Source organism: Pyricularia grisea (genome assembly GCF_004355905.1).
Source record: "Pyricularia grisea strain NI907 chromosome Unknown Pyricularia_grisea_NI907_Scaffold_2, whole genome shotgun sequence".
Taxonomy (NCBI): domain Eukaryota; kingdom Fungi; phylum Ascomycota; class Sordariomycetes; order Magnaporthales; family Pyriculariaceae; genus Pyricularia; species Pyricularia grisea.
The window spans coordinates 4,874,848-4,898,368 of NW_022156717.1; the positions used below are offsets into that span (position 1 = coordinate 4,874,848).

Consider the following 23,521-nt stretch of genomic DNA (forward strand, 5'->3'; position numbering starts at 1 on the left):
TGGTTACTGGTGTGAAAGGGAGAAACAGAGACAAAAACTGGATAGATGGGATTAGACTAGCTTAGAGACATGCTTTTCGTGTACAGCTGCCTAGGTACCTACCTATATTTATCTATCTTGTCGTGCCGGGGGCCTGCTGGGTTTTCAAAAGTGGATTTCCGTCGTCGTCAAATTCAGCCCATTGGAAGAAAGAACAGCCATCCTTGCCAGGAACATTTCCAGCGTGGCACATCCAAAAGTACTTGCCTGCCAAGAAACAAGCCGTTGTTGTTTGTAGTCATCAGCATTATTGTAACCGTAACTAGCGGCAGCAACAACAGAAGTAACGGACGCTGCTCTGATCAAAAGGAGGCTGATCTTACCCCAGTTCTCTTTCTTTTTCTGCACAACACGCATTACGGCAGCGATGCCGCAACGGCACTTTGGGGTCAGACTTGGATGAAACTCGGGCCTGTAGTCTCTGTACGTGACGTTGATGCGCCTGTTGCCGGCGATCGGATGGGGCTCGATGGCCTGTGCCGGGGCGATACTGTGCTTCCACTCCTCTTGCATCTCGGCATGCATCACCAGCAGCGAGTTGTGGGGCAGGTGAATGGATATCTGGCCTTCGGCGTCGCCGCGGAGGCTGTCCTCTTCAGCAACACCATTTTGGGTAGCAATCTTGACGCCGCTGCTGTCGCCTGCTGCAAGATCCACCTCGGTCCTAGGCAGGACCCGTCTCACGCGAAACTCCCGAGCAACTCCCAACGACAGCGACCCAATGACTGCCCGGGGGCCTAGATAGGTGAGTTGATCGCTGTGCCAGCCGACGTTCTGCTGTGGCCCATTGTAGCAGTTTACGAAGGCGGCATTGGGCGCCCAGGGCCGCGGACACTGGTACCTCAGTTTCTTGCCGCCAGGGTATCTTGTTGCTATCCGATGCTGAATCTCGCGGTTGACTGCCTCTTGAACCTTGGGTTTTACTGCCTCCAGTCGAGGCGTCAAGCGTCTCACGTCCTAAGGACCAGCCGGGGTTAGCAAGTCCCGCGGAATGCTGGGTGAGTGATTGTCAAGTGATCTTTTCAGCTGGCTTCAGGCGGACATACAGAAAGTCTAGCGCCATTATACAAATATTCATATTTTTGATCCTTGAGCTCTTCTTCGCTGCCCACGTAGAAGCCAGAAGTGTGCGGGCTGGATACGACATTGTCAAACAGCTTGAAAGTTATCTTTTCATATGTTTCAGACTCGAGCAGGAGCTCTCTGAGCAGCTCATTTGCCTCCTCCGGGGCTAGAAAATTATGAATGACAGTGCAGGGGGTATGTTGAGCAATATCCAGGGGATCGAACAAGAAGAGTGTTTTTCCTTTTTTGGACAATAGCCTGAATTTCTTGGCAGGGGTAGGAGAAGAAACGTTTCCCGAAAGGGGATTAGCAAAGGATCGAAGGGAGGACTGTGCTCCTGGATTTGAAGATTTTGTGATTGGTTGCTTCTGTGGCAAAGAGAGGGCTGCAGACGCATCCGAGACACAACCGTCGTGGGCAAGCAAGACGTCGAGAAGAGCTTCGTGATCAAGATCGGGATGAAGAGAACTTAAAAGAGTCAGCTTGAAATCGGTGGACTCGTCGCCGTCACCGTCTTCACAAAAGTCATTTACTAGTGTTGGACTCGACTTTCGTTTCTTGCGGGTGACGAAGGCGTCCATGTGGAGTAGGCCTGGAGGGTTCTCTCTTTTGGGTAAGATTTTGGCCTGAAAGATTGAGTGTTCAGGGCAAGAAGTTTCCAGTCTGAACGTTGAAGGAAAGCCAATCGACAAGTCGGATGAAGCTAATATCGAATACGATGTGTGGATGGCTGCATTATCCGTAACGGGGCAAATTTGAGTGTCTTCAAGAGTGGCAAAACAAGTGATATCGATCAATCAGCTAACTAGGCGATCGCTGGCCTGGAGATCAATCTATTTGGATACAGAAAACTGCAAGCAATATATCGATCAAACACCGCAAGAGGAAGAAGAAGAAAAAAAAGTCATGTTCAGGTAGTAGTAGAACGGTGACGAGTAGAACACGCGTTTCAGAGGTTCTTTGGAGTGTGTGGGGGTTGAATGTGGGGTAAGCAACTGTCGCGTCCGGTTCGCCTGATCACGTGTAATCTCCAGCGTACGTTTTTGCCAAGAGGAGCCCACGAGACCCACTTGAGGGGAGCCGACCGCCGAGGCACTCACTGTCTGTGCTGTGTCTATGTCGGTCGGCCAAGTCCGTGAAGTCGGACATTCGTTTCCCAAAGTTGGACTCCATCTCACCTCAGGGCTGGTCCGAACTCGGCAGGGGCATCAGTGACATAAGTGTTGCTCATAATTGCCCGACTGCTTCGTTTTGTATGAAGATCCGGGACCCTGATCGGGATCCAAATGCCACGACAGCCAACCGCCAAACCACAGCCGCTAATAGTGCTGCTGGCTTAGTCTCGGAGCTGGAGGTGCAGTTGTTTGTCCAAGCTTGGGTTGGAGGACAAGGACAAGGACAAAAGAGAGTGTTTTGCGCAAAGCACGATTGTCCTCGATTTCCGACTATTGATTACGACAAGCAGCTATTTTTTTTTTTCTTTTTTCTTTTTTTTTTTTTTTTTTTTTTTTTTTTTTTTTTTAAATTCATCATGAGTGCCCCTATGCTTGAGTTCCGGACGCAGGGCTTCAACCCCTACGCCGTCAAATATTCGCCCTATTATGACAACCGAATAGCCGTTGCGAGCTCTGCAAATTATGGCATCGTCGGCAATGGAAGGGTATATGCCCTGGGTCTGACTGCCGCGGGTGTACAGGTGGAAAAGACGTGAGTTTCTTCTCCGTCGTTTCATTCTATTTGATTTCCAGCGCAGTTGGCAAACCTGGTCGGGGGTCTCTCTGCCCACTCGTTAACACGTCCAACCCAACCACACCACAGGTTTGACACCAACGATGCTCAGTATGATTTGGCATGGTCTGAACTCAATGAAAATCAGCTCATTGTGGCCTGCGGTGATGGATCCATCAAGCTGTTCGATTTAGGCGTCAACGACTTTCCCGTCATGAATTTCCATGAACACAAAAGGGAAACCTTCTCGGTGTGCTGGAACTCGGTCACCAAAGACACATTTCTATCAAGCTCATGGGATGGGACCGTCAAACTTGTAAGAGCCCGATCTTTCCCCGACAAGGTTGTCCTTCTGTTGGATATAAACAGAGTAACAGCTAACCAAGGCTATGACAGTGGTCACCAACCCGAAATAACTCACTCAAGACGCTGCCGATAGGCAACTGCACATATAGCGCGTCTTTCTGCCCTCTCAACCCCTCTCTCATCTCTGCCGTGTCGACAGACTCGCACCTCCGCCTGTTCGACCTCCGCACGCCGGTATCGGCCAAGTACCACCAGGTGGCGGCCATCCCAGTCCACGGAGGGCCGCAACCGTCTCCCCCTGCCGAGATATTGACGCATGACTGGAACAAGTACCGCGATACCATCATCGCGACCGGCGGTGTCGACCGTATCCTGCGCACTTTTGACATTCGCGCCGGTGTCAACTCGGTCGGCCCCATCTCGGTCATGCATGGCCACGACTTCGCCGTGCGCCGGCTGGCCTGGAGTCCGCACTTCAGCGACCTGCTCGTCAGTGCCAGCTACGACATGACGGTACGTCTGTGGTCCGACGGCTCGACTCAGCAGCCCGGTGCTCTACCAGGTGCGCCGCCGATCGCGGCTCAGGGCAGACAGTTGGGACTGATGAACCGTCACACCGAGTTCGCTACCGGCCTTGACTGGTGCTTGTTTGGCGCCGGCGGCTGGGTTGCATCTTGTGCCTGGGATCAGAGGGTGTTATTGTGGGACGCAAATGCGTTCCTCAGGTAACCAGTGTCTGTCGTGACTTGACCGGGCAGCCTCATACGATGTCTTTTCTATACAAGGACGGTTTGTTTTATTTGAGGATATTTCAGGGCATCCGCGCTTGATATCATACCCATAAACCAGCGATATCTCCAAAAGCGCAAAGCCGATATGAGTTGAATTGTATATGTAATAGTTTTTTTTTGGGGGGCTTCTTGGGATTTTGGAAATACCACTGAATCGATAAAATTGGTTTGCTTTGTGCACTGATGCATTCATGACTGTTTAGTGACTTTGTCACAGATGGTGCGCCGGCGATTCGGTTTGACCCATTCATCAGTCAACACTGTTTCTTGATGCTCGGTCAACCAAATACAATAAAATAAAGAAAAAGCACAGGGACACGACCGCCGGGGCACATCAATGGCTATGCCAATCTTTAAAATAACCACCAACACACCAAACATCGACAAAGGCTTTCGGTACTTACAATTGCACAACCCTGCCTAATCACATCGCGCAACAACGATAGATTCACGATTAAGAGACGGAGGAAACCATTCATCGGCCGAATATCCCAGACTTTTGAGCAATATCTTCTTTTCCACCATGGATGCTCCGGAAATAGCGGGAATGGTGATTGGCGGTGTGCTCTTCATCTGCGTTTCGGTCGCATTCGTGATTTGTACCATCAGGAGACGCTAGTCCCAGGAACGCATTGATAGGGTTTCCTTTCATAACCTTCGCACCTGTGGGCATCATGGGCAGATGGAGGACAGGTTCACAAGTCGGGAATCGAGAGGCTGCATTTGGGAGATTATCCCACGCGTGTCCTGCTTTAAACCACTTGAGCATTCATAAATAACCCATTATAAGGCAGATTCTACGCAACCAGACCAGAGAACAAAACAAGAGGCAAGGAAGGAAAAAAGAAGGAAGTATGAGATGATCAGTCCAAATATGCCTCGAACGTAAGTTCTGAAAGATGCTCTAGAGAAACGAGCTACCTCCAAGGAATTCACAACCTTCAGTATAAGCTTTCGCAATTTTGCTGCAGTCTTAATATCACAAATTTCCAGGTGCTTGGGGTCGTTCCACGTTATCCAACATGGATACACCCCACGAAGTCGGTAACTATGTAGGCGGCGCGACACTGGCAGCAAAACACTAGTGGCGTCGGTCCTCAGTTCCATCAAGCCAGCTTGTACAGTTGACACAACGCTTAGCCCTGGACACGTTGCAGAGACCCTCAGATTAGTAAATGGCTTTGTGAGGGAAAAGGGGATAAAAGACCGGCGGGGGATTTCCGGAATGGCTGCCAAGCCAAACATGCATATATATTCATTTAACAGACATGGAAACTCACTGTTCGAAAGTGTTAGTACATCAATTTATATCAATCCTGGTCGATATAGTGAACAGGGCGCGTGACTGGACGTTACCTTTTCATTAATACTCTTCTTGCAGTATGGACACTTTTTCAGATGCTTGATAATGGGGTCTATATGGAGGAGGCGTATTAGTGGAGATCAAAGACTGTTCTTTCCTGTGCGTGCATATAAAGTCTATTTCTGACTACCAAGGTAGGTATGCAGGCACTGGCTTACCGTTGGAGAAGTACTGGTAAAGGCCCGCAAGTGCATAGAGACTGACGCCAAGACCAAGGAAATTCAGGACCTTGTTGACAAACGATCTGATGTCCAAATGGTCGCTTGATTAGTATCATCCATGACTTGGTAACAACGAGGATGGTAGTTGTACTCACCCCCATGCCATGACCACGGCACTGTCTTCCTGCGCCAACTGGATAGTCGGGTAACCGCCATTTGCAGGATCGAAGTTGGGGCCTGGCTTGAGCACAGCAAATTTTTCATCGAGGTTTTTATTCAGAGGCTTGCATTGTTTTTGGTTAGTTTACATGTTTCCTGTCGAGTCTTTGCCACTTTTTGACTTTGTGCCAGTTTCGGCTTCTCATTTATTCGCCAACTTACAAATAGGACACTCAGAGGAGGAAGCAGAATATCCGAAACAAGAGAGTTGATGATACTGGTGAATGCGGCGGCAAGTCTATCGCGGGTGTCAGCACCAAACTCCCAAGTCTTGGCTCTGTCTAGACTAGCTAGGTTCACAAAGAACAAGTAAGTACCTACATCAAACCAAACGCAATCTCGAGAATATTTCCCTGAAGCGCAAAGTCCAAAAATCCATCCCAGACGCGACGTATACGCCTCTCACCGTCCTCGAACCTTTCATTCCAACGTTGATCTTCGTCATCGCTGGGGGGATCATCACGATAACTGCCCGGCATTTTGGGAGGCTGAGGAGGGGGTTTCTTGTATTAGCTGGGCGAGAAGAGGAGCTGATTTACAAAATTAACGTAGAGAAGCGGAATTGACAGCTTCAACTTCAGACGAGGCGCAATCGCAACTTGACAAGCCGCAGCTTCGTAAGAATCTTTTGCCTTTGTCGGATCGGTTGCTGGCCAGGCAGGTGGCTGGGTACAGATAGAATTTTACTGCTGAAATAAATAGGTGGTTGAGGTATGTAGGTGCTTGGCAGCTGAATGCTGAATGCTGGTGGATATCTCCACTGATGGAGACCTGTTGCGGGGGAGGATAAGGGGCTTGGGGGATGGAGTAGCGGCTGGGATGATGCCTCGTGGCAGTCAGGGGCCAATTGGAACGCTTGATAAATGACATCATCGTGGATTTTCTTCTACTTATCTTTCATAGGTACCTAACATCAAACTTAAGCTTAAAGCAACTTACATCCTGTAGTCGAGACAGAATATTTGTCCGCGAATACATACACATATACACCTGTATTGCAGTACCAAGGGATAATCTCTGCCATGAAAAAAAACATGGATTTCAGCGCACAGTTGCGTCCACAAGAGGGTATTCAAGGGACTAAATATAGAAGCAACTTACATGTACACTTACATAGTAGTTGCAGTTTAACACAAGTACCGACCTTATTTTGGCCCACTTGCAGATCAAAACAGGGTCTATCTGTACCTACATCGAGGGCGCATATCATACAACAAAATCCCATGAGGAATCAGAAGCATGCCAGAGGAGCAAGACTAGTGTAAGGTGCGCATATAGAGCCAAATTTACCAAATACCATATATTGCTATTCCAGATGTATCATCCATAACAACCAAAGAATTGTTCACGCAATGCTTTTTCCGAAAAGCACAATCTCTTCCAGGCGCACGCCACGCCGAAGAACGCCCGCGATCAGGCATCATCTCCAAGGTAACCATGAATTGGCATTCCCGTGGCGTTTTTGGCCAGAAAAAAAAAGTCGCCTAAATGCTCGACTCTGAACTGCGATTTCGTGAGGCCAGAACCACCGCCAGCAGATGGTACGCAGAGACGACGCCCATGAGCGCAGTCGCAGCCCACACCATGCCCTGGAACCTAGATCAGACCTCGACCCGCATGGCAAACGCCAGACCCGTGACCGCCAAGTTGAGAACGTGCGTCCAGAAGGGCGGGCGGCGGTAGCCTCCGGGCCCTCGCGGCAAGGTAAAGTGGATCGCGACGACCAACGTCAAGGCCGAGAAGATGCAGAGCAGGTAGGCCGCGGAGAAGAGGTCGCCGATCAGCATCGGGATTCGGGGCGCGGCCTCGCCCACCTCGCGGGTGGCGTCTCGAGTCGGGCCAGAAATCTTGAGGTCCATCTCCAAGAGGTCGGCCAGGTTGGTCTTATGCAATGGCCAGCATACCCTGACGTCTAGACCGCCGCTCGAGTCTTTCTTGTTCATAAACGTTCCGGAGCAGACGGTCCAAGCGTAGACGGCGTAGAACTGGTCGAGACCGACGGCATCCTTGATGGTCTTGACGACCTCTTCCTTTGTTTCGTTGATGAGCTTGTTCTTTGCGTCGTTGATTTTGCCGTTTCCCATGCCCAGGGAGTTTCGGACTAAAGAGGGGGCATTGTTACCAGCAAGAACAGCTTCCAGGCCCATACGACTGGTGTCGAGCAGTGCCATGTTGGAGTCTGGCATGAAGCCCGCCTTTACTGCGGCCAGCGAAGCAATTAGTGAGAGAACAAAGGCCGCTATGGCTAGAATGACGGAGAACAAGAAGCCCACAAAGGGACTCATCTTGGGGGTACTCCTTTTTGCGGAATCTGTGGTGGTTTCTTTTGTGAACATAGCTCATATTACCCATGAGCCTGCTGATGAGAGAGGTCACGATTTCATGAAGTGATTGCCCAAGATTGCTATATAATCAACGATTCTTTGTTCACATAATTGAAAGAGGAATGCTTTTAAAACAAGAACTACAAGAGGTCCTACCTTACCCGGGCAAGTACCTCGAGGATACAGCAGCCTTATATCGGCAAACGGAAGCTTGAGAGCGGGGGAGAAACGATAAGGAAGGAAAACGAACACAACGCGACCTGCCTTTTGGGCAGTTTTCGACTTTCTTTCGTGACCTTTTGCTCGAATAGGATATGCCCTATTTGGTATCCGGTATCATAAACCAGTTTTGAGCAGGGAAAATCATGATAACTTTCGAGGGCGGAGTGGGAAAATATTCATGGCGGTCACCATATAGACAGTATCCCAGCTGGATTGGTCCAGTTTCTCCACATTACCTACTTAGGTGCATATGTATCGTTTTTTGTAAAGAAAGATGCTGGGCTAATTGGAACAATGGGACATAACTTGACCATGACTGCCACACATGTGCATCTAGAACCTGGTCCTGTCTCACAACCCATTAATCTGGCAGCTTTGAGGATATTGCTGATCCTTAGCTGTATACCCTGCCGCCGCCCGTATCTAGGAATGCGACTGATTGGTTGGTGTTCTCGTCAACAGGAGTTGTTGCATAACACTGTTCTGACAAAGAGGGACGGCGCACGCTGAGCGTCGATTGTGAATGGACAAATAATTGAGACTTCTCAGGATTAAGACATCAACACAAAAACACACGAGCTAAGCACAGCAAAGAGGTGACGGTAAGTCGTCATATCCAAGGTACAATAACATTTTATGCATCCGGGATAGTATCCCTGAAGACTTCGACAAACCGTCCGCGTCCTGATCTCTTGCCTATAATGTGGCGCTCGACTCGAGTAGCAAGTGCGATATGCCCCAAAAATTCTGAGTATGTTTGCTCTTCATCGACTTTGGGGGTTTGAAATCCCCAGTACATCAACAACTCTGTAATCTTGCCCCAAGCGCCCTGCCAATCGACCGAGTCGTGATCTACACTCCGGATCAGCGCCTCAGTCCACGAAGCGCAACCCGTTACGTCCAAATACTCTAGCCCGTAGAGGTTCTTGCTCAGACGCCTGAGCAATAAGATAGCCTCAGTCCAGTCGTCATCAAGTGAATGGCTGTAGAAGCCAGTACCTCCATACTGAATCGACCCACTGGGCGAGTCGATCATAGATGCAATGGCATTTGGCGTCAGGGTGGGCCTTGGCCAGTATGCCAAACTTAGATGTGTGACGGTAGCCAGATGCGATGAGAAGGAAAGCAGGTGTTTCCATGACATCTTGTGTGCGATTGACGGATTGACCGCCAAGGAGACACGTGTGAGGTTCGGAAGAAGTGAGGGGCGGATATCTGCAACCAGCGTGGGAGCACTCCAGGTTTCTGATGGTGTATCCCAAGATTCTTGCAGAGCAACAGGAGTCACCTCGGCGGGACGACGAGGAAACAGTATGTCGGAAAGCTCCTTTAAATCGGTCGCCTTCCCAAATCCATCAACCATGTCAAATGTGTGAATCCCCTCGTTCGGAATGTGTCCGGGCTTCAGCGATTCATCTCCAGGTTCAATGTCAGGAGGCGGTAGCAGTAACCTCTTCAAGTCACCCGGAGATGCACCGTTCGGCCTGTAGCTGCCTAGATAGCATATGAGTGCTAGTCTCAGGTGGTCCGGTAGCGTGTATAGCCAATATTGGTTGTAATGCCTTTGGTACTCCCAGTCTGCAACCATGGTTGACAGAGCGAGGTCTAGCAAGCTGCCCCTCTCCGGAATATTGACACCTGGCAGCTGGTGTATGAAAAAATCCCTGCCACGGACGGCGCGAGAGTCGATATGACCCTTGCCCTTCAAAGGTTTCGGGGCATGGCGAGATTGTGCTAGCCAAGATCGGGGTGCCGGGGGGCCCGGGGGCAGACGGCGGCCCTGAGCATCAACCAAGCGACGCGATCGTTGCTGTGGCGCAGGGGATTCAGGGATACGGAGGACTTGACGCAAAGCGGGTGGTACACTGGGTATAGGATTGAGAGTTGCGTCGATAGACGTTATCTGGGTACCTGGGGTGGCGCCATTGTTGCTCACGCCAATCCTTCGGAGGTCGGCAAGCAGCTCGTTGACACCTTTGGTTTGTACTGTGGAAAGAGGTACACGATTAGCACATGAAGACAGACATAAGGCAAGAGAAGAGAAGATGCTTCGAGAATGCTTGGAATGTGCCGCGGGTGTTTCGTGTTGACAAATGCCAGTATGCTTGCATGCGGTGTAATGTTCCATAATATGCTCGGCGGTTCATTCATTGGGCGCGCCTGGAATGCTGTCTCGATGTTGCACGACTTGGACCAACCGGTCGTTCCGATGTTTGTTGAGGGATGCCGGTCGGCTGATGCTGCCACGAAATGAACGCAGAACTTACCATCGTTATCTGCACTTCGGATCCTCGAACTAGCCAGCGAAGGAGGAGGGGTCGATGGCGGTTTCGAATAGTGTGTTTGGTGTCTTTTCTTCGGCATATCCAAGTCAAGATGAGGGGAACGTGTATCACGAACGGTTGGCTACGGACAGTGGAGCCTCGTCTGCTTGCTCAAGTCGCTCTGTGCAGCGCTTGATGTGGTACTTGGGCTTTATGGGGGAGGTCGAATGCGGCCATGTTCCCATCAACAGCTTCGAGGGAAGCACCGCTGGCGACAAGATTCATAAAGAAAAGCGACAACAGTATCTTAGCTTCTGCAGTGCATTGTTGCAGTCATCGATAATTGCGAACGATGACTCTTGCGTCAGATGTGGGCGGCTTGGCGGGTACAGGGTACAGGGGAGGCTCGGACTTAGCTCTAAGCAGCATTTCATCACTATTGGCGGGGCACTGCCCCTCCTATTAATAAGCAATCATGCTGTAGTTACAGGAACTTGCCTTTTTGGGGGAGCTCTTCTCCCTCTTGTTCGCTGAACATGGATTGTACAGTATGCGATGCAATCCCACCGGCTGCGGTCCGCTTGATCCCCCGATTGCTTCATGAAAGTTGCCTACTATACTTCATTACTAAGATACAAAAATATTTCATGACATCTTTGGACTAATGCTGACGGCGGCTTTGCCGAAAGTGAGTTTTCTCCCTCGCCTAGAGAAATTTCATCTCGTCTACGTCCACAGCCCTTTTCAACTGGTGGAGTTGATGATGGCAATTCGACTTAGCACCAAGTGCCTACCTTAGGTATCTAAAGAAGATTGTAATTTTGTGTATCCGACGAGAAAAATTCTTATTGGACGTCTCATAAACGGGGACGTTTTCTTCCCTGTCCATGATCACAATTCGTGGCCCTGGTAGTCGCTTTTTTGATCCCCTCTGTCGTCACTCTCCACCGTAATTTTCACAGCTCTAGTTGACCAAGTCAGAGGCGTGTAACGGAATAATGCCTCCCGGCATATTTGGCATCTAGAACTAGTTATTTCCGGCAGGTACTGACCATAGCTTCTTACGTGCAATTCGACTGAATCCTCATACAGTAAGTCTAACGTATACCATTGCTCTTTGCCATTGTCCTATTTGATTGTGTACTCAAAGCTTTTCTTCGGGTCCGGATACAACTCCAGGTCCAACCTATTGCTTAGATGCAGTGGGATTATGCAAGTTGGGAGGGCAATACCTACACGGTCTCCATTACCACTAGACGCTTTCTGTTATTCTCTGTCATTGACCCAATTTCTGGCAGCGACATACTTTGAATGTTGATCTATGCCAGTTATATCTGGTAGCAAGGGGAGTCAAGACAAGACTGCTTTAGTCCACTGATCTACCCACCTAACCAGTCAAGATCTCGTAAGTGGACTGGAGGATATACGTTTCATTAAACATTGCTTGCACTGCGGATGTGTTTCCCTGGCCAAGGTGTTTGCGATCTGAATATCCTGCACTTCACTCTATGGGCGGCGGCATGACGCCGTGGCTTTAGTCTCACGACCTTAAACATGCAATATCGTACCATTCTCAGCCACCAAATCTCCAGTTTGGCCCCAAAGTTCAGCATAGAGCTTAGTAGTTCAAGTGGATCATCAGTCACTTTGTACGACCGTTATCTCGCGCCACTAGCATTCAAGGATTGTCGTTCATGAACTCCATCAAGTTGATTGGGGCGTCTGCAAGAGGTTTTGGTGCCTGAAGCAAGGCTAGTGTAGCTCCCCGAAGCATATATTGTATAGTAGTTGATCTTGACGAAGCCTATAGGTAGCCCTTGGCACCAGCTCTCCTTTTATTGCCACTGGAAAGTACCCTGGTGAGACTCACGAGCATCTGCATGATTGTGTTCTGATGGACGATTTGTTCATGGCTCAATGGTTCGACCAACAAGGTGGCCATGTGGCAAGGGTTAGCTAGTCTAGTAGCTTTGGTCCTTTCTAGCCTTGGATGCTACGTCCCTGCAGGGCGAGCTAGGCCGTCCAGAGAACATGCCACGCCAAAGATACTCGCAGTACTGTAAGTTCTGGCTGGGAAAACTATTGGATCACGTCTGTTTGTCTGGCTCCTGCCATTGAGTGAACAGTCTCTGCGGTATCAAGGCGAAACGGATACACAAAGCAGCGCTTTGAAACAAGCATCAGCGCGGATGACTGGACAAGAGGGCGGGCAGTTGCTGATGCAAGCGACCAGGCCGCAAATTTCTTCGAGAAGTCTCTCTACTTCCCAACATCTACCTTCTGTGCAGCTGTATGCATTCAGGCCCAAGCTTCTTGACCAGCACACCCTTCTCTTGCTCTCTTTCACCAGCTCAGTCCTCTACTCACCGTGCCTTGCCTCCATCGCCAAGGTTGCCCTCTGCATTCGGGCAAGTCTTCAGATAAGTCACAGGCGCACGTGTGTCACGTAGCAATGAACGAGTGGAGAAAGGAGGACCGAATCGTGTGCAAGCAAACCCATTGTTGGGGCCAACTAGCTGCGTGACACGCCAGCATCGAGACGGAGGCAAACAAGCCAAACATGTCTCATCGTTCCGGGTAAGCCTTGGTCTACTGCCCCCTCCTTAATCCAAGGCGTGCAAAAGTCCCCTTATAGTCTATCCACACGCCTGTACGGCTTCTTAATGCCTCCTGCCTGATGACGGAGGCAGCTCGCCTCGAATCACCTTGGAAGGGAATGGTCCGGCTGCAGGAATGTTTGCACATCTGCTGAGTCGACGGCAGGGTCTCATGGGTCCAGACCATGACGGCAGTGATCAGCTAGTCGTCATCATTTGTTAGGGGAGGTCATCAAGGTTGCTCTGGTTTCGCCACCTTCTCACCCCATGCGGCGAGGGCGTCGTCATCAGGCGACCCAGACCGTGCTTTGTTTTTGGTTCACAAGGACGCGGGACGCGTTGATGAGATTGGGGGGGGGGGGGGGGGTGAATGAATCCGTGATGGTCTGAGTAGGCGGCTACAGGGGCAACATCTCTGCCGTGCGAGCCTGCTCCTAACTTGGAGCGAGAAAGGACAGGACAATGGGGCTTACTTCTACTTTGGGACTCTGTTTCCATAAAAATGTGCGTATGTCGTGATCTAAGTGGGACTTTGCTTGCTCTCTTGTCCAGGAAAATGTCAACGGCACTTGGGCCGCTTGTGTATCGCTCAAGGTGAGGTTGTGTACATACCAGGAGGAGCCAATCTATGCCTAAAGTTTCAGAGCCAAAAGAGCACCAAGAACGTTCTACCCTGAGCACAGGTAGGTGGAAGTAAGTCTATGATCATCAAATAAGCTTTTGTGGCATTAAAGGTATGGTTGGATCTGGCAAACATGATCCGCTATGTCAAGGAGTTTTGCTATGGGAGTGGAAGTTCTGGAGAGATGCTATATTGCAAGAAAACAAAACATCATGACTATTGGCGAATATGAAGTACCATTTTAACCTTTGTCACTCCGGGTCTAGCTAAAGGGAGCTGCGGCGGCTCTTGGTATAAGTGCGCCCAAGGCACAGTCACTACAAGCTACGTAGGTACCATGGAGAACGTTGACCAGTTGCTCAAAAGGGGCATTTGACCAAGATGTGGTTGACTTCTTGGGCCTAGCCTGGTAGAGGATAAAGTGAATCGCATTAGCTCTGGGGCCATGCATTGAGTACTGGGCCATTTGTTGCAGCTATACATACGTGCGTTAGAATTGGGTGCAGCCCTTGGGGGCTTAGAGCGCCTTACTTGAAAGGGACGGGCTAGAAGACGGCGGTATCCAACAAAATCTATATGTTACGTGATCCGTAGACAGAGAAAGGAGAATTGAGCGACTATTGTCTCCCCTAGGCTTTACATATATTTCATGCCGAGTTCCAGCTTTGTGGGTTATTGCTTAGTAGGGGTGCCCGGATAGTTGGTCTTTGGTGCTAAAAGTGACAAATATTTGAAGCTCCAGCCAGAAATAACACACAGCCTCTAGGATAAAATAATGCCGCGCTCACGCCGCCCTTGGATAGGAGAGTCTTAAAATAGGGGCATAGCTCATTATGGGGATTGTTTTATCCGATACATGGTTGTGCTTAACAAGGGAAACTGGCCAGGAGAGACAGCATCCACAAGACTAGTGTCCGACGATTCTCGGGGTAGAAGAGTTGCCACCGGCGTGTATCTGGAACCTGTACTGCCTCTGAGCTGCATGCAGACGAGACCACGTGGTACATTTGCTTCATAGACGGGCTTCTCTCATAGTATCTGCTCAGCGCACAACCCCACCCCAGGGCAATTTATACTCGAATAAATATATCGGTGTCCTGCAACAATATTAAGGGGGCCGTAGGAGATTAGAAGTAATATAGAGAAGCTGAGTAGCATGTCTGATATTGCCCGTCATAATATTGGTGTGTGGCATCTTGACTTGAGGATACTGGAAGCTAGGTGTGGACTTGATCAGTAGCACGACGCCGTTTGATACCACGACCTTGATATCAATAAGCCCATACTTAGCCTTGTCTAGCTTTAGTTTAATGCGCATCTAAGCTTGTTAACATTTGGCTTTACGGCTTCGAAAGTGTCTGATGGCAAATTTTGATACCATTCAATGTCAAAACAAGCACTCTCTCTCGAAAAGAGGTATTGAAGTTAGTAAAGATGCTCATAGATGCGATAATACAACCTTCTATCATTCTCTTGTATGGAGCCCGAATGCCTTTTTATACATGAAAAAGGAGCGTATGCCCTTTGGATCATAGCCTAGGAAGTTCAACACCTACGTCCTGAACGTCTTTATTGACTGAATACATATCTACCTGATATATCAACATAGAAAATGTCAAAAATTTTCGAACAGCTATGCGCTAACTTCTAATCTTGCTATGGCCGACCATTACTTACAGTCTCTGTGCATCCTAGACACTTCTCCGAGACTTACGTCTTTAAACTTGTTTCAAGCGCTTGAGCGTATAATAAAGCAAACATCAGTAGAAAGGTAGGATGGCCGTTCAGCAAGAAAACAAACGTGCATACAATATCTGTTCTACATGAGTCTATTTTTAAAGTCGACAATGCATCGTGGGACGAAGAGGAAGAAAAGGGCAACTGCAAGTTGTGGTGATAGAGCTGGTAAATGTCCGATTGCTTCAAATCGAATCTCTCAAACTTCCATTCATGGCATCCACCTTGCAGGGTAAGAGTAGCCTACCTTACCTAGGCGCTTTCCCTAGCTCATAGCATGTGCTCAAAGACACGCCAGTTTTGCAGGAGCAGCCCTCGCTACTGACCATTAATGTGACTTCCATTCTTACGTTAATTTGCCTACCTAGGTATTCTACCAGCCATCGGACTCCTTGGATCGCTTCGACGATTCTTTTCATTTCCCCCCTATCTTCTGAAAATTGGACGATTGAGCACCTACCAACTACCAGTAACTTGTGTTTTTGCCCATTCGTTCGGGATACTTTGCTCACTCACCCTCTTTGATCGGAAGCTGTTTTGCGAACTCAGAAAGCGCTGACGATAAGTTCTTCCACCATATGCCCATTCTTTCATTTAAAATCTCTTGCAATTTCCTCTCTTTCATTTAGCACAGACCTGCTGAAGATTTTTTTCAGGTTCCGAGACTCTGTTACTAGCGTTGCCCGACGCCGAGCAGGGACTGCGGCAAGTAGCGTAGCAGGCTGTGGCAGCACACGGTTGATACCCCTGCGCAATTTGTTTGCATCCTCACAGCCAGGATGCATGGAATACGGGAAAACGCGAGATGAAATTACACTTCAAATGGCGGTCATTTCCTCGGTATCGGCTACGTGCATACTTAAAAACCATGGAAGCTATCTACGACGAGTGAAGCTTCGAAGTTGTCTTGCGCAGGCCCCTGCCTCTCCCCCTCTCCAGCAGCAGCTCGGCTGTTCATCTGCTGACCGCTGAGTAGACCATGAGATACTTTTCTTTAGTCTCGATTCGTTGGCTTCAGCTTGCAGTCAATATTGCCACTCGGCATGATGCCGTCATGCATCATAGGTAAGACGACCAAAAGCTCACCCCATATCCATCCACCCTTCGACTCGAACGAAAAAGTAAAGCACACTGTGGGACCAGAGCAAATACACCGATTCTGGGAGCATTCCAACCGGAGATATCAATCTACAGTCCCTGAAGGGAAGTGGAACAAGTCAAAAAGGAATCGTTACCTAACTGCCATGATGTTGTGCTCTGGGGACAATCTACGAGAATTGTTACGTTGGGTACCCACCCAAGCTCCTTGACGGGAGTAACAACCTTCTTTTTCTCCTCTTCTGACAGCGGGCTGGTCGTAAACGGTCATGATCTGTCACATAACACAGAGATCTGAAATCTCAATGGTTCTCACTCATTGTGTAGTGGCACAATCAGTGACTGGGGTTTGCTTGCTTCCTGGACCAGTATGGTCTGCCTGCAGTGGCACAAGTAAGCATAGGAAGGTAGCTGCACCACCCTTTTAGCCAGCATCCATGTTCTTCTTTCCCTTTCCTGCCAAGTTACAGCATCAGGGCAGCTTTTCCACAGAGCTCTCAGTGCTTGGTCAAATCGAAACATTACTGGCCTACACAGACCTGGGCATGGCGTCAGGCTGTCCTACCTCACACATCCACGGCAGAATGTATAACTGTCAATGATGTGCATCTGAGGGTATACGAGACCTGCTCTCAGAGACTATGGGCTTGTGTTGTATTTACGTATTTACAGATGTCAAAGGAGCAGTCAACAATTTTGATTTCTCTTTTCTTTTGCTGTGAAAGTCCCTGAATCCTCTCTACTGACCCAGTGACCACTTTCATCTTTTTCTTCGCCATGATGGGTGAGCAGCCGGGGTAAATGGGTGGTTTTAGGCAGCGCTCTCCATGAACATTCCCTGCCGCACCCGAAAATAAAATTGGTGCCGATACAGAAGTCAAGTATAGTCTTCAGGATTACTCTGATCATCACTCATATGCATGATTGTCTCATGGAGAATATCTTGATGTGTCTTTTCCGGGGTGTTACATTCCCCTTGGTGGGTATGAAACCGCATCCCAATCTAAACAGAAAACATAGCATCAGAAGCATCAAGCTCTGTATACTCACGCTGGTCTGGTGTTGTGAGCAGTGCATCTTACGGTAAGAGAGAGAACGGCTGGACCAGAGGGCCAAATGGGGAATACGGTCGGAACCAGCGCGCATATGGATGGTCGGGATTCTTCGGCCAGAGATACTACACCTGCTCCTTTGGGGCATGGGCAGAAGGACAAACGGCCGAAAGGAAGCCTCCAAATCTGAAACATGTGGCCTCTAGAACAAGATCGGCAAGTCCCAGGGTTGGACCAGCTGCAGCCCACGATGCAAGTTGAGGAGAGACCCTGGGCCAGACAGGACGGATGCTTGCACAAAGAACCACACCATCAAACCCTTTAATGTGCAGAGCAGTTGGCCAGCCAATGCCTCGCAAGTACTATCAGCAGCCCGCACTGAGTGTGTGCATTAATCAAATTTACATGGGAGGACACGAGAAAAGGCGCATGTCCCAACCTGGGAGCCGAACTTAGGGCTGACGGGCGACACGTTTTTTGTCTCTTGAAAATAAGCAGGCCTAGCTAGCCATTGTGAAGGAGACTTCCAATGATCAGGGGGAGATATTAATTTTGTTATTTGCGGAAACGAAACCGGAAGGCTAATCTGAAGCGTGGAGTCTGTTGTTCAACGCAGCCCTGAAAGAGAACTACGCAATAATGACAGACGCCCGGGTGTCTACATTGAGTAAAGTCCAAGTAAAGCATCAGTTTAAGAGTCGGGCTGTGGGCCTAATTTTGACTTCGAGACTGAGCTAAGTGGTTATTGAATAAAATACCAAAAATAAAACAACCACCTCTATAAACATCCCAGCACAATTTGTTTTCGCCTTGTTGTGTTTTCAGCTGCTCGTTTAGTAGCTGCAGCATGTTGACACATAGTCCTTCGGTCATGTAGCCATCATCGCCTTACTCTGAAATTCCTTGGTTGATTCGATTAGGTAGCAAGGTTCTCCTTCTTTTTTCCTTTTTTTCCCTTTCTTCTACTTATTTCTTTGCCACGCGACGCGGGAGCATTGCTTCACAAAGACGGAAACCCACCGCCCGGCAGCTTCCCTTGACTTACGTGCATATGATAGTAAAAGCGGCTACTTTGCTCTTTGGACTAGATCTTCCTAGTGTAGTGGCGGATCCGGGACGCAAGGACTAATAATGACCTGATTTTTCATTCTATTCTATCAGCAGAAAGAGAGAATGGCCATAAGCCTCGGTATGCTGTTTTACCCCCACATACCCACCAAGAGTGATGAAGGTCCTATTTTCAAGCTTTCAAAGTTCGTCTCCTCCTGCTAACTGCTTGTGGTTGCAGTCGGAGGAGGCTATTGTCTCTTTAGGAAGTCCTGCCCGACAGCACATTGCTAGTTGCATCTCGATGTCTGACGTATCTGTATGAACATAAAGCTTAAAAAACTACTCACGTGGCAAAGGGGAGCTCTAAACTGTTCAGAGCTCCATCTCAAAACTAGTTCTAGAAAAAAAGCCACCCAGGGAACAGAGCTCCACGGAAGCTAGGAAAGTTTGGGTTCTGTGGTTTACGTGCTAAAGGGGGGAATGGATGCCGCCATGCGGGACAAGAAAAGCTCCCCCTCGAATGTCGCCAGGGGCTAAATATGTCATTCCCTAGCGGACCTTCACATGGTACATTTGACAGCACCGCTAGGGGCGAGTGGAGCTCGAACCCATCTAGCCTTAGTCTATCTATAGCCTTCCGGTTTGTCTTCTCTTTCTTCCCTTGCTGGAGTGAGAGATTTGATGCAAAGGCCACTTTTTACATACAACACACACGCGCGCGCGCATGCCTCGCATTAAAAATCACCCTATCTCGAGCATACTTGGCGTCAGAAGTCGATAAGGCCGAAAGCTAAAGGGAAGGTAAGGATCGGGAAGGGCGACGGGCTTCCAGAACCTATGCTAATCAGCCGAATGTTGCCATAGCCTCACCGGTCAAGTGCATTCGGAGAATATTTGGTTGGTTCCCTCACTCATCAAGAAGCGAGGTCAGGGGCACGGCTATGGGCCACTGCATACCGGCCTCCTTTATTTATTTTTCTAGAAGAGAGCAATTTTTTTTAAATACATATCCTTTCTTTTTCTCTTGAAAAATACTTTAAAGTCAACATCAGATACCTACCTTGGTTCAACGGCCTACTGTGGGGGCTGCGGGGAGAGGCTTTTGAATCATCAAGCGGGCTTCTCCGCCAAGAGCAAACATTTGATAAAATTTTCCTACCCTCCGGGGGTGGGAGATGTTGACTGCGTCACAGAGCTAACTCGAAAGGTACGTGAGGTGACCAACAGTCTTTGGTAGCAGCGAGGATCCAAAAAGGAGCCTAGGTAAAGATGGTTGTTTATACGGCATGGCCAGGCACCTAAATCGTCCCGGCAGACAGACTTATGACATCAAGTCAGTCCGGCCTCAGGCTTTTGCAAATCGAGTAAATACTTTGATGACTTATACTGATTCCATGATTGCTGCAGCTATCCGTCCAACCCCCTCTTGGCCTGAGCTGTCGCCAATCAATAACTGACATCCTCGACAAGTGGCGTAATCTGGGGTCCTAGTGGACTCCCCCTAATATCATATCCTGCGGCCTCACCCGGTTGCCTACGTCCGAGTTGTCCTGGGAAGTCCGTCGACGAGCAAGAGGTACCGTGAAGGCTCTTGTCTCTTGTCAAAGGCAAAATACTGCAAGTACCTCTTTTTTTCTCGGCCTTACCCGGGACTTTGTTGCTCTCCACCTGGATTTGATCACTCAATTTCCATCTATATTTGGTTTAGCTTTGGTCAAGTAGACTTTTTTTAGTTTTTCTACTCGTTCCCGTTTCATTTACTCCTTCACACCCAATCATCACCAGAAAAAAAGGTCACTACACACCCCAACCAATTAGCAGTTGCGAGGTATCTCGGTTGGTGCTTTACGGGTAGTGCAACACCCGTCACATCCTTCCCCCCTTGCTGTTTGTGTCAATCATTGGAAGACGCGTTTGTACTACTGGACCCAGTCCTGCTCTTTTTTTTTCTCTTTTTTTCTTTTTTGTTTTGCCAGGGTAGCTCCCGGCAGATAGGGGGAAGGAGCTGGCAGCGTCGTGCTGTGTGCGACGACCATGTCAGGACCTGAATGACTCTGAACTTAGGCTGTCAAAAAGGGCGAGCGCTTAAAATCTGCACTCGCCTCAGCATGGCAACAAAAAAAGCTTTTCGAGGCATTGGGAGAGGTTGAGACATGCTCAATAAGGATTTGCTTGCGCGCAAGCCCAATGAAAGCCATTCGACAGTATCTAGTGTCTGCCCTTAGCGCTCGACAATTACAACCTAGCAAGTGACGAAGTGTGTATTTGATGAAAATACGTATTGTACCTTAACGCCATACTCTCAACTTACGGAATATTTTTCTAGCGCTTGGCCCCTTCCTTTTGTTAGTTAAGGCAAACAGGCCGATCAATGCAAGATATTCAATATGTATTTCTTTTAGCAGTGACTTTCAGGAGTTACTTTATTACCTGCTTGTCCACGTAGTATCCATATCGAGAACTTAGATGGGCGTGGCACGCTTGGGCCAGATGTCTCCAGATGTACAGTACTCGCCGTCTTCTCTAACTCAACCCCCAATTCAACGGCGAACGTTGTTGGCTTGCACACCGTCTTTCGTCGCCAAACCTTGTCCTGGTCAGTCCTGGGCGATGCAGGCATTGACTGATGTATGAGATATGTGATGGATCTTGGGAGGGGTGTACGAATATGTTAGTTGTGAGGACAAAGCCGTGAACCATCTAGGGAATTAAAGAGAGCTTCGTCAACGTCTTCCTTCGAGTGAACCTGCTAGCCCCCCATCAACAAGGCATCAAGTCAACACATATCACCACGAATTACATCCATTGTCATTTTGCCGCTGAGTTCCGTCTATTCTTGGACTGGTTCTTCTGTTATGAGGTCACTCCTATCCTATGAGCCCGCGCTGTCTTGGACTCCACACAAGACCCGAGTGATTCTCTGCTATTCAAGAGTCTCTCTTCGCTCCTTCCTTCTTTCTCCGCGACCCACCCCCTCCCCGATCCTGCCAGGTCTTGAAAGAAATCAACGAAAAAGGACAACAGACAAAGAAATCAATAAAAATACGCAACGACGCTAGTCACCAAGCGTCCATCGCCCCGCAACTTCCATCAAGCCTGCCAGCCCATCTTGGGTGCTTCAAGCCGACCCTCTCTTCCATCATTGCCACGTCCTCGCTCCAGACAAAAAAGGCTGGGTGCTTTTTTTTCTCGGCTGCTGAAAAAGCTCTTGGCCGCCAAATCTGTGCTACCAAGCCAGCTCTTCACTACTGGAGGTGAGGCGGATTGAGCCTCTACCATTACAAGAGCAGGGAATAAAACTGATCTGCTACTGACCCGCCACACCTCCAATCTAAGCAGGAAATCAATCTCTCACCGTGAGTGGATGCACGCCTCTTCCCCCGTCTCCTACCTTAGGTATTTCAATACGCCCACTCCCTCTCGATCCTTCATTTGGCTGTCTCTTTGCCCCCATCTTGGCCGGCCAACAACACTTGACTCTTTGGACATACGCCCTGACCCGATCTGGAACTTTCAAAGTCCTAATATCTACTCTGTCTCTTCTCTGTCCTCCGCCATCCTCCCTATCCAGAGAGGCAATCGCGCCATAAAGGGGTTCTCTTCTGTTTTTCTCCTTCTTAGAGATCATAAAAGTATCCAAACCCCCCTCCATCCTGGCCTGTTCTACTACAGTCTTGCACCACTCTCCTCCCATGTGACCATACCATTCTGGGTCGAAATCAAAGGGAAGATCTCGCCTCGCACAAACGACCTCAGATCCGGAGCAATCCTTCAACTTCGTATCCGCTTTCCGAACGCGAGAGTGTCAGGGTCCGAAGAAAAGCGAAAGACGGTTATTTTTCTCCATCGACAACATCAACCTCTATATTCAAGGTGGCTAGGCTACCTTCCAAGTGGACCCAACAATCGGTGCCGAGGGCCTGGTTCGTGTTTTTTTGCCAGTCCCTAGAACTGGAAAGCAAGAACCTTTCCAGAGCACTCATCGCCTTTTACAAGCATCAGCTCCACGAATCAAGCTCGGGAGAAGCCTTAACAGTCAGCCTACCGAAATCTGCAAGGTAGTTGATATCTTCAACGCTGCTAGACACGAAGAACGCACGAAGACTCGAGCCGTAAGTTAACTTCACCTACTCCACGGTCAATGAAGCCCTAGACGATATGCCGAGATCGGTATAAAGAATGGTTCCCAGAGCTGCACACAAGTTCCCTCGAGCAATCGTCAATAATGCCACTACCCTCTTTCATGTCTCTCAGCTGCGGGTAGAGTATTACTTGCATGGTCACCTTCTTAGCTCCGGGCAGGGCTGTAGTTGCAAGCTAGTCGCAACACCGGACTTGCACGGCTATACAACGTCAACTCAGCTTACTAGACGCAGGGTCTCCTATCTATGCCGATTGCAACGCTTGTGGAAAATATCTCTTGCTGAGATTCTACGCACGGAAGTTGTCGAATTAAAGCTGACTGTTCTTCTAGATAGGTGTGCACGCTTACAACAAAGCCTGGTTAGTGACTTGCGCATCTCCCGACCCCATTCCCTCGATAAAGCAACCATATTACCGAATACTTCAGAATGGGGCTATTCCATCAGCTAGTCCCAGCTAGCTGTCCAGCCAGTTGCTGAGCCGGTAGCACAGTACTGGTGACGGGCAGACCATATTCACGAATATTTAGCCGGCAACCTTCATACACATCTTGACTGCCAGGAAGCCTATAACCCTGGCGGGCTAAACCCTTGACTGACCTCTGGTTATGTGACCAGACTAAACTTCAGTAACACGTCGTTGGTATTGTGACTGCCGAGCAGCTTTGCTCACGTAGCGTCGCAACATTGTTCAAGATGACGGTGCGTTTTTACTCTCTCTCCCTTTTGCTTTCTACTTTT

The 23,521-nt window shown here is 49.0% G+C and overlaps 7 protein-coding genes across 7 annotated transcripts; 3 read left to right on the forward strand and 4 right to left on the reverse strand.

Annotated features, from left to right (window-relative positions):
- Positions 1–59: 59 nt before the first annotated feature.
- Positions 60–1,973, reverse strand: PgNI_04027 (uncharacterized protein). The gene is made up of 3 exons (XM_031124079.1): positions 1,086–1,973; positions 363–996; positions 60–246 (listed from the first exon to the last, which is right to left on the reverse strand). Exons 1-3 carry the CDS (start codon positions 1,683–1,685, stop codon positions 113–115), a joined length of 1,368 nt encoding a protein of 455 aa, XP_030984531.1. The 5' UTR covers positions 1,686–1,973; the 3' UTR covers positions 60–112.
- Positions 1,974–2,635: 662 nt separating this feature from the next.
- On the forward strand, positions 2,636–4,218 carry PgNI_04028 (uncharacterized protein; the record flags this gene model as incomplete). Its single annotated transcript, XM_031124080.1, has 3 exons — positions 2,636–2,811; positions 2,923–3,148; positions 3,229–4,218. 3 exons carry the CDS (start codon positions 2,636–2,638, stop codon positions 3,865–3,867), a joined length of 1,041 nt encoding a protein of 346 aa, XP_030984524.1. The 3' UTR covers positions 3,868–4,218.
- Positions 4,219–5,205: 987 nt separating this feature from the next.
- On the reverse strand, positions 5,206–6,313 carry PgNI_04029 (uncharacterized protein; the record flags this gene model as incomplete). The annotated part of the gene is made up of 6 exons (XM_031124081.1): positions 5,994–6,313; positions 5,835–5,910; positions 5,609–5,736; positions 5,451–5,536; positions 5,286–5,344; positions 5,206–5,208 (listed from the first exon to the last, which is right to left on the reverse strand). Exons 1-6 carry the CDS (start codon positions 6,149–6,151, stop codon positions 5,206–5,208), a joined length of 510 nt encoding a protein of 169 aa, XP_030984523.1. The 5' UTR covers positions 6,152–6,313.
- A 960-nt stretch (positions 6,314–7,273) lies between these two features.
- PgNI_04030 (uncharacterized protein) lies at positions 7,274–7,957 on the reverse strand (the record flags this gene model as incomplete). The annotated part of the gene is made up of 1 exon (XM_031124082.1): positions 7,274–7,957. One exon carries the CDS (start codon positions 7,955–7,957, stop codon positions 7,274–7,276), a length of 684 nt encoding a protein of 227 aa, XP_030985758.1.
- Positions 7,958–8,557: 600 nt separating this feature from the next.
- Positions 8,558–10,795, reverse strand: PgNI_04031 (uncharacterized protein). Its single transcript, XM_031124083.1, has 2 exons — positions 10,486–10,795; positions 8,558–10,204 (listed from the first exon to the last, which is right to left on the reverse strand). Exons 1-2 carry the CDS (start codon positions 10,580–10,582, stop codon positions 8,853–8,855), a joined length of 1,449 nt encoding a protein of 482 aa, XP_030985759.1. The 5' UTR covers positions 10,583–10,795; the 3' UTR covers positions 8,558–8,852.
- Positions 10,796–13,215: 2,420 nt separating this feature from the next.
- PgNI_04032 (uncharacterized protein) lies at positions 13,216–13,715 on the forward strand (the record flags this gene model as incomplete). The annotated part of the gene is given in 3 exon segments (XM_031124084.1): positions 13,216–13,297; positions 13,317–13,417; positions 13,632–13,715. 3 exon segments carry the CDS (start codon positions 13,216–13,218, stop codon positions 13,713–13,715), a joined length of 267 nt encoding a protein of 88 aa, XP_030985756.1.
- Positions 13,716–17,652: 3,937 nt separating this feature from the next.
- On the forward strand, positions 17,653–17,778 carry PgNI_04033 (uncharacterized protein; the record flags this gene model as incomplete). Its single annotated transcript, XM_031124085.1, has 1 exon — positions 17,653–17,778. One exon carries the CDS (start codon positions 17,653–17,655, stop codon positions 17,776–17,778), a length of 126 nt encoding a protein of 41 aa, XP_030985757.1.
- Between the last annotated feature and the right edge of the window lie 5,743 nt (positions 17,779–23,521).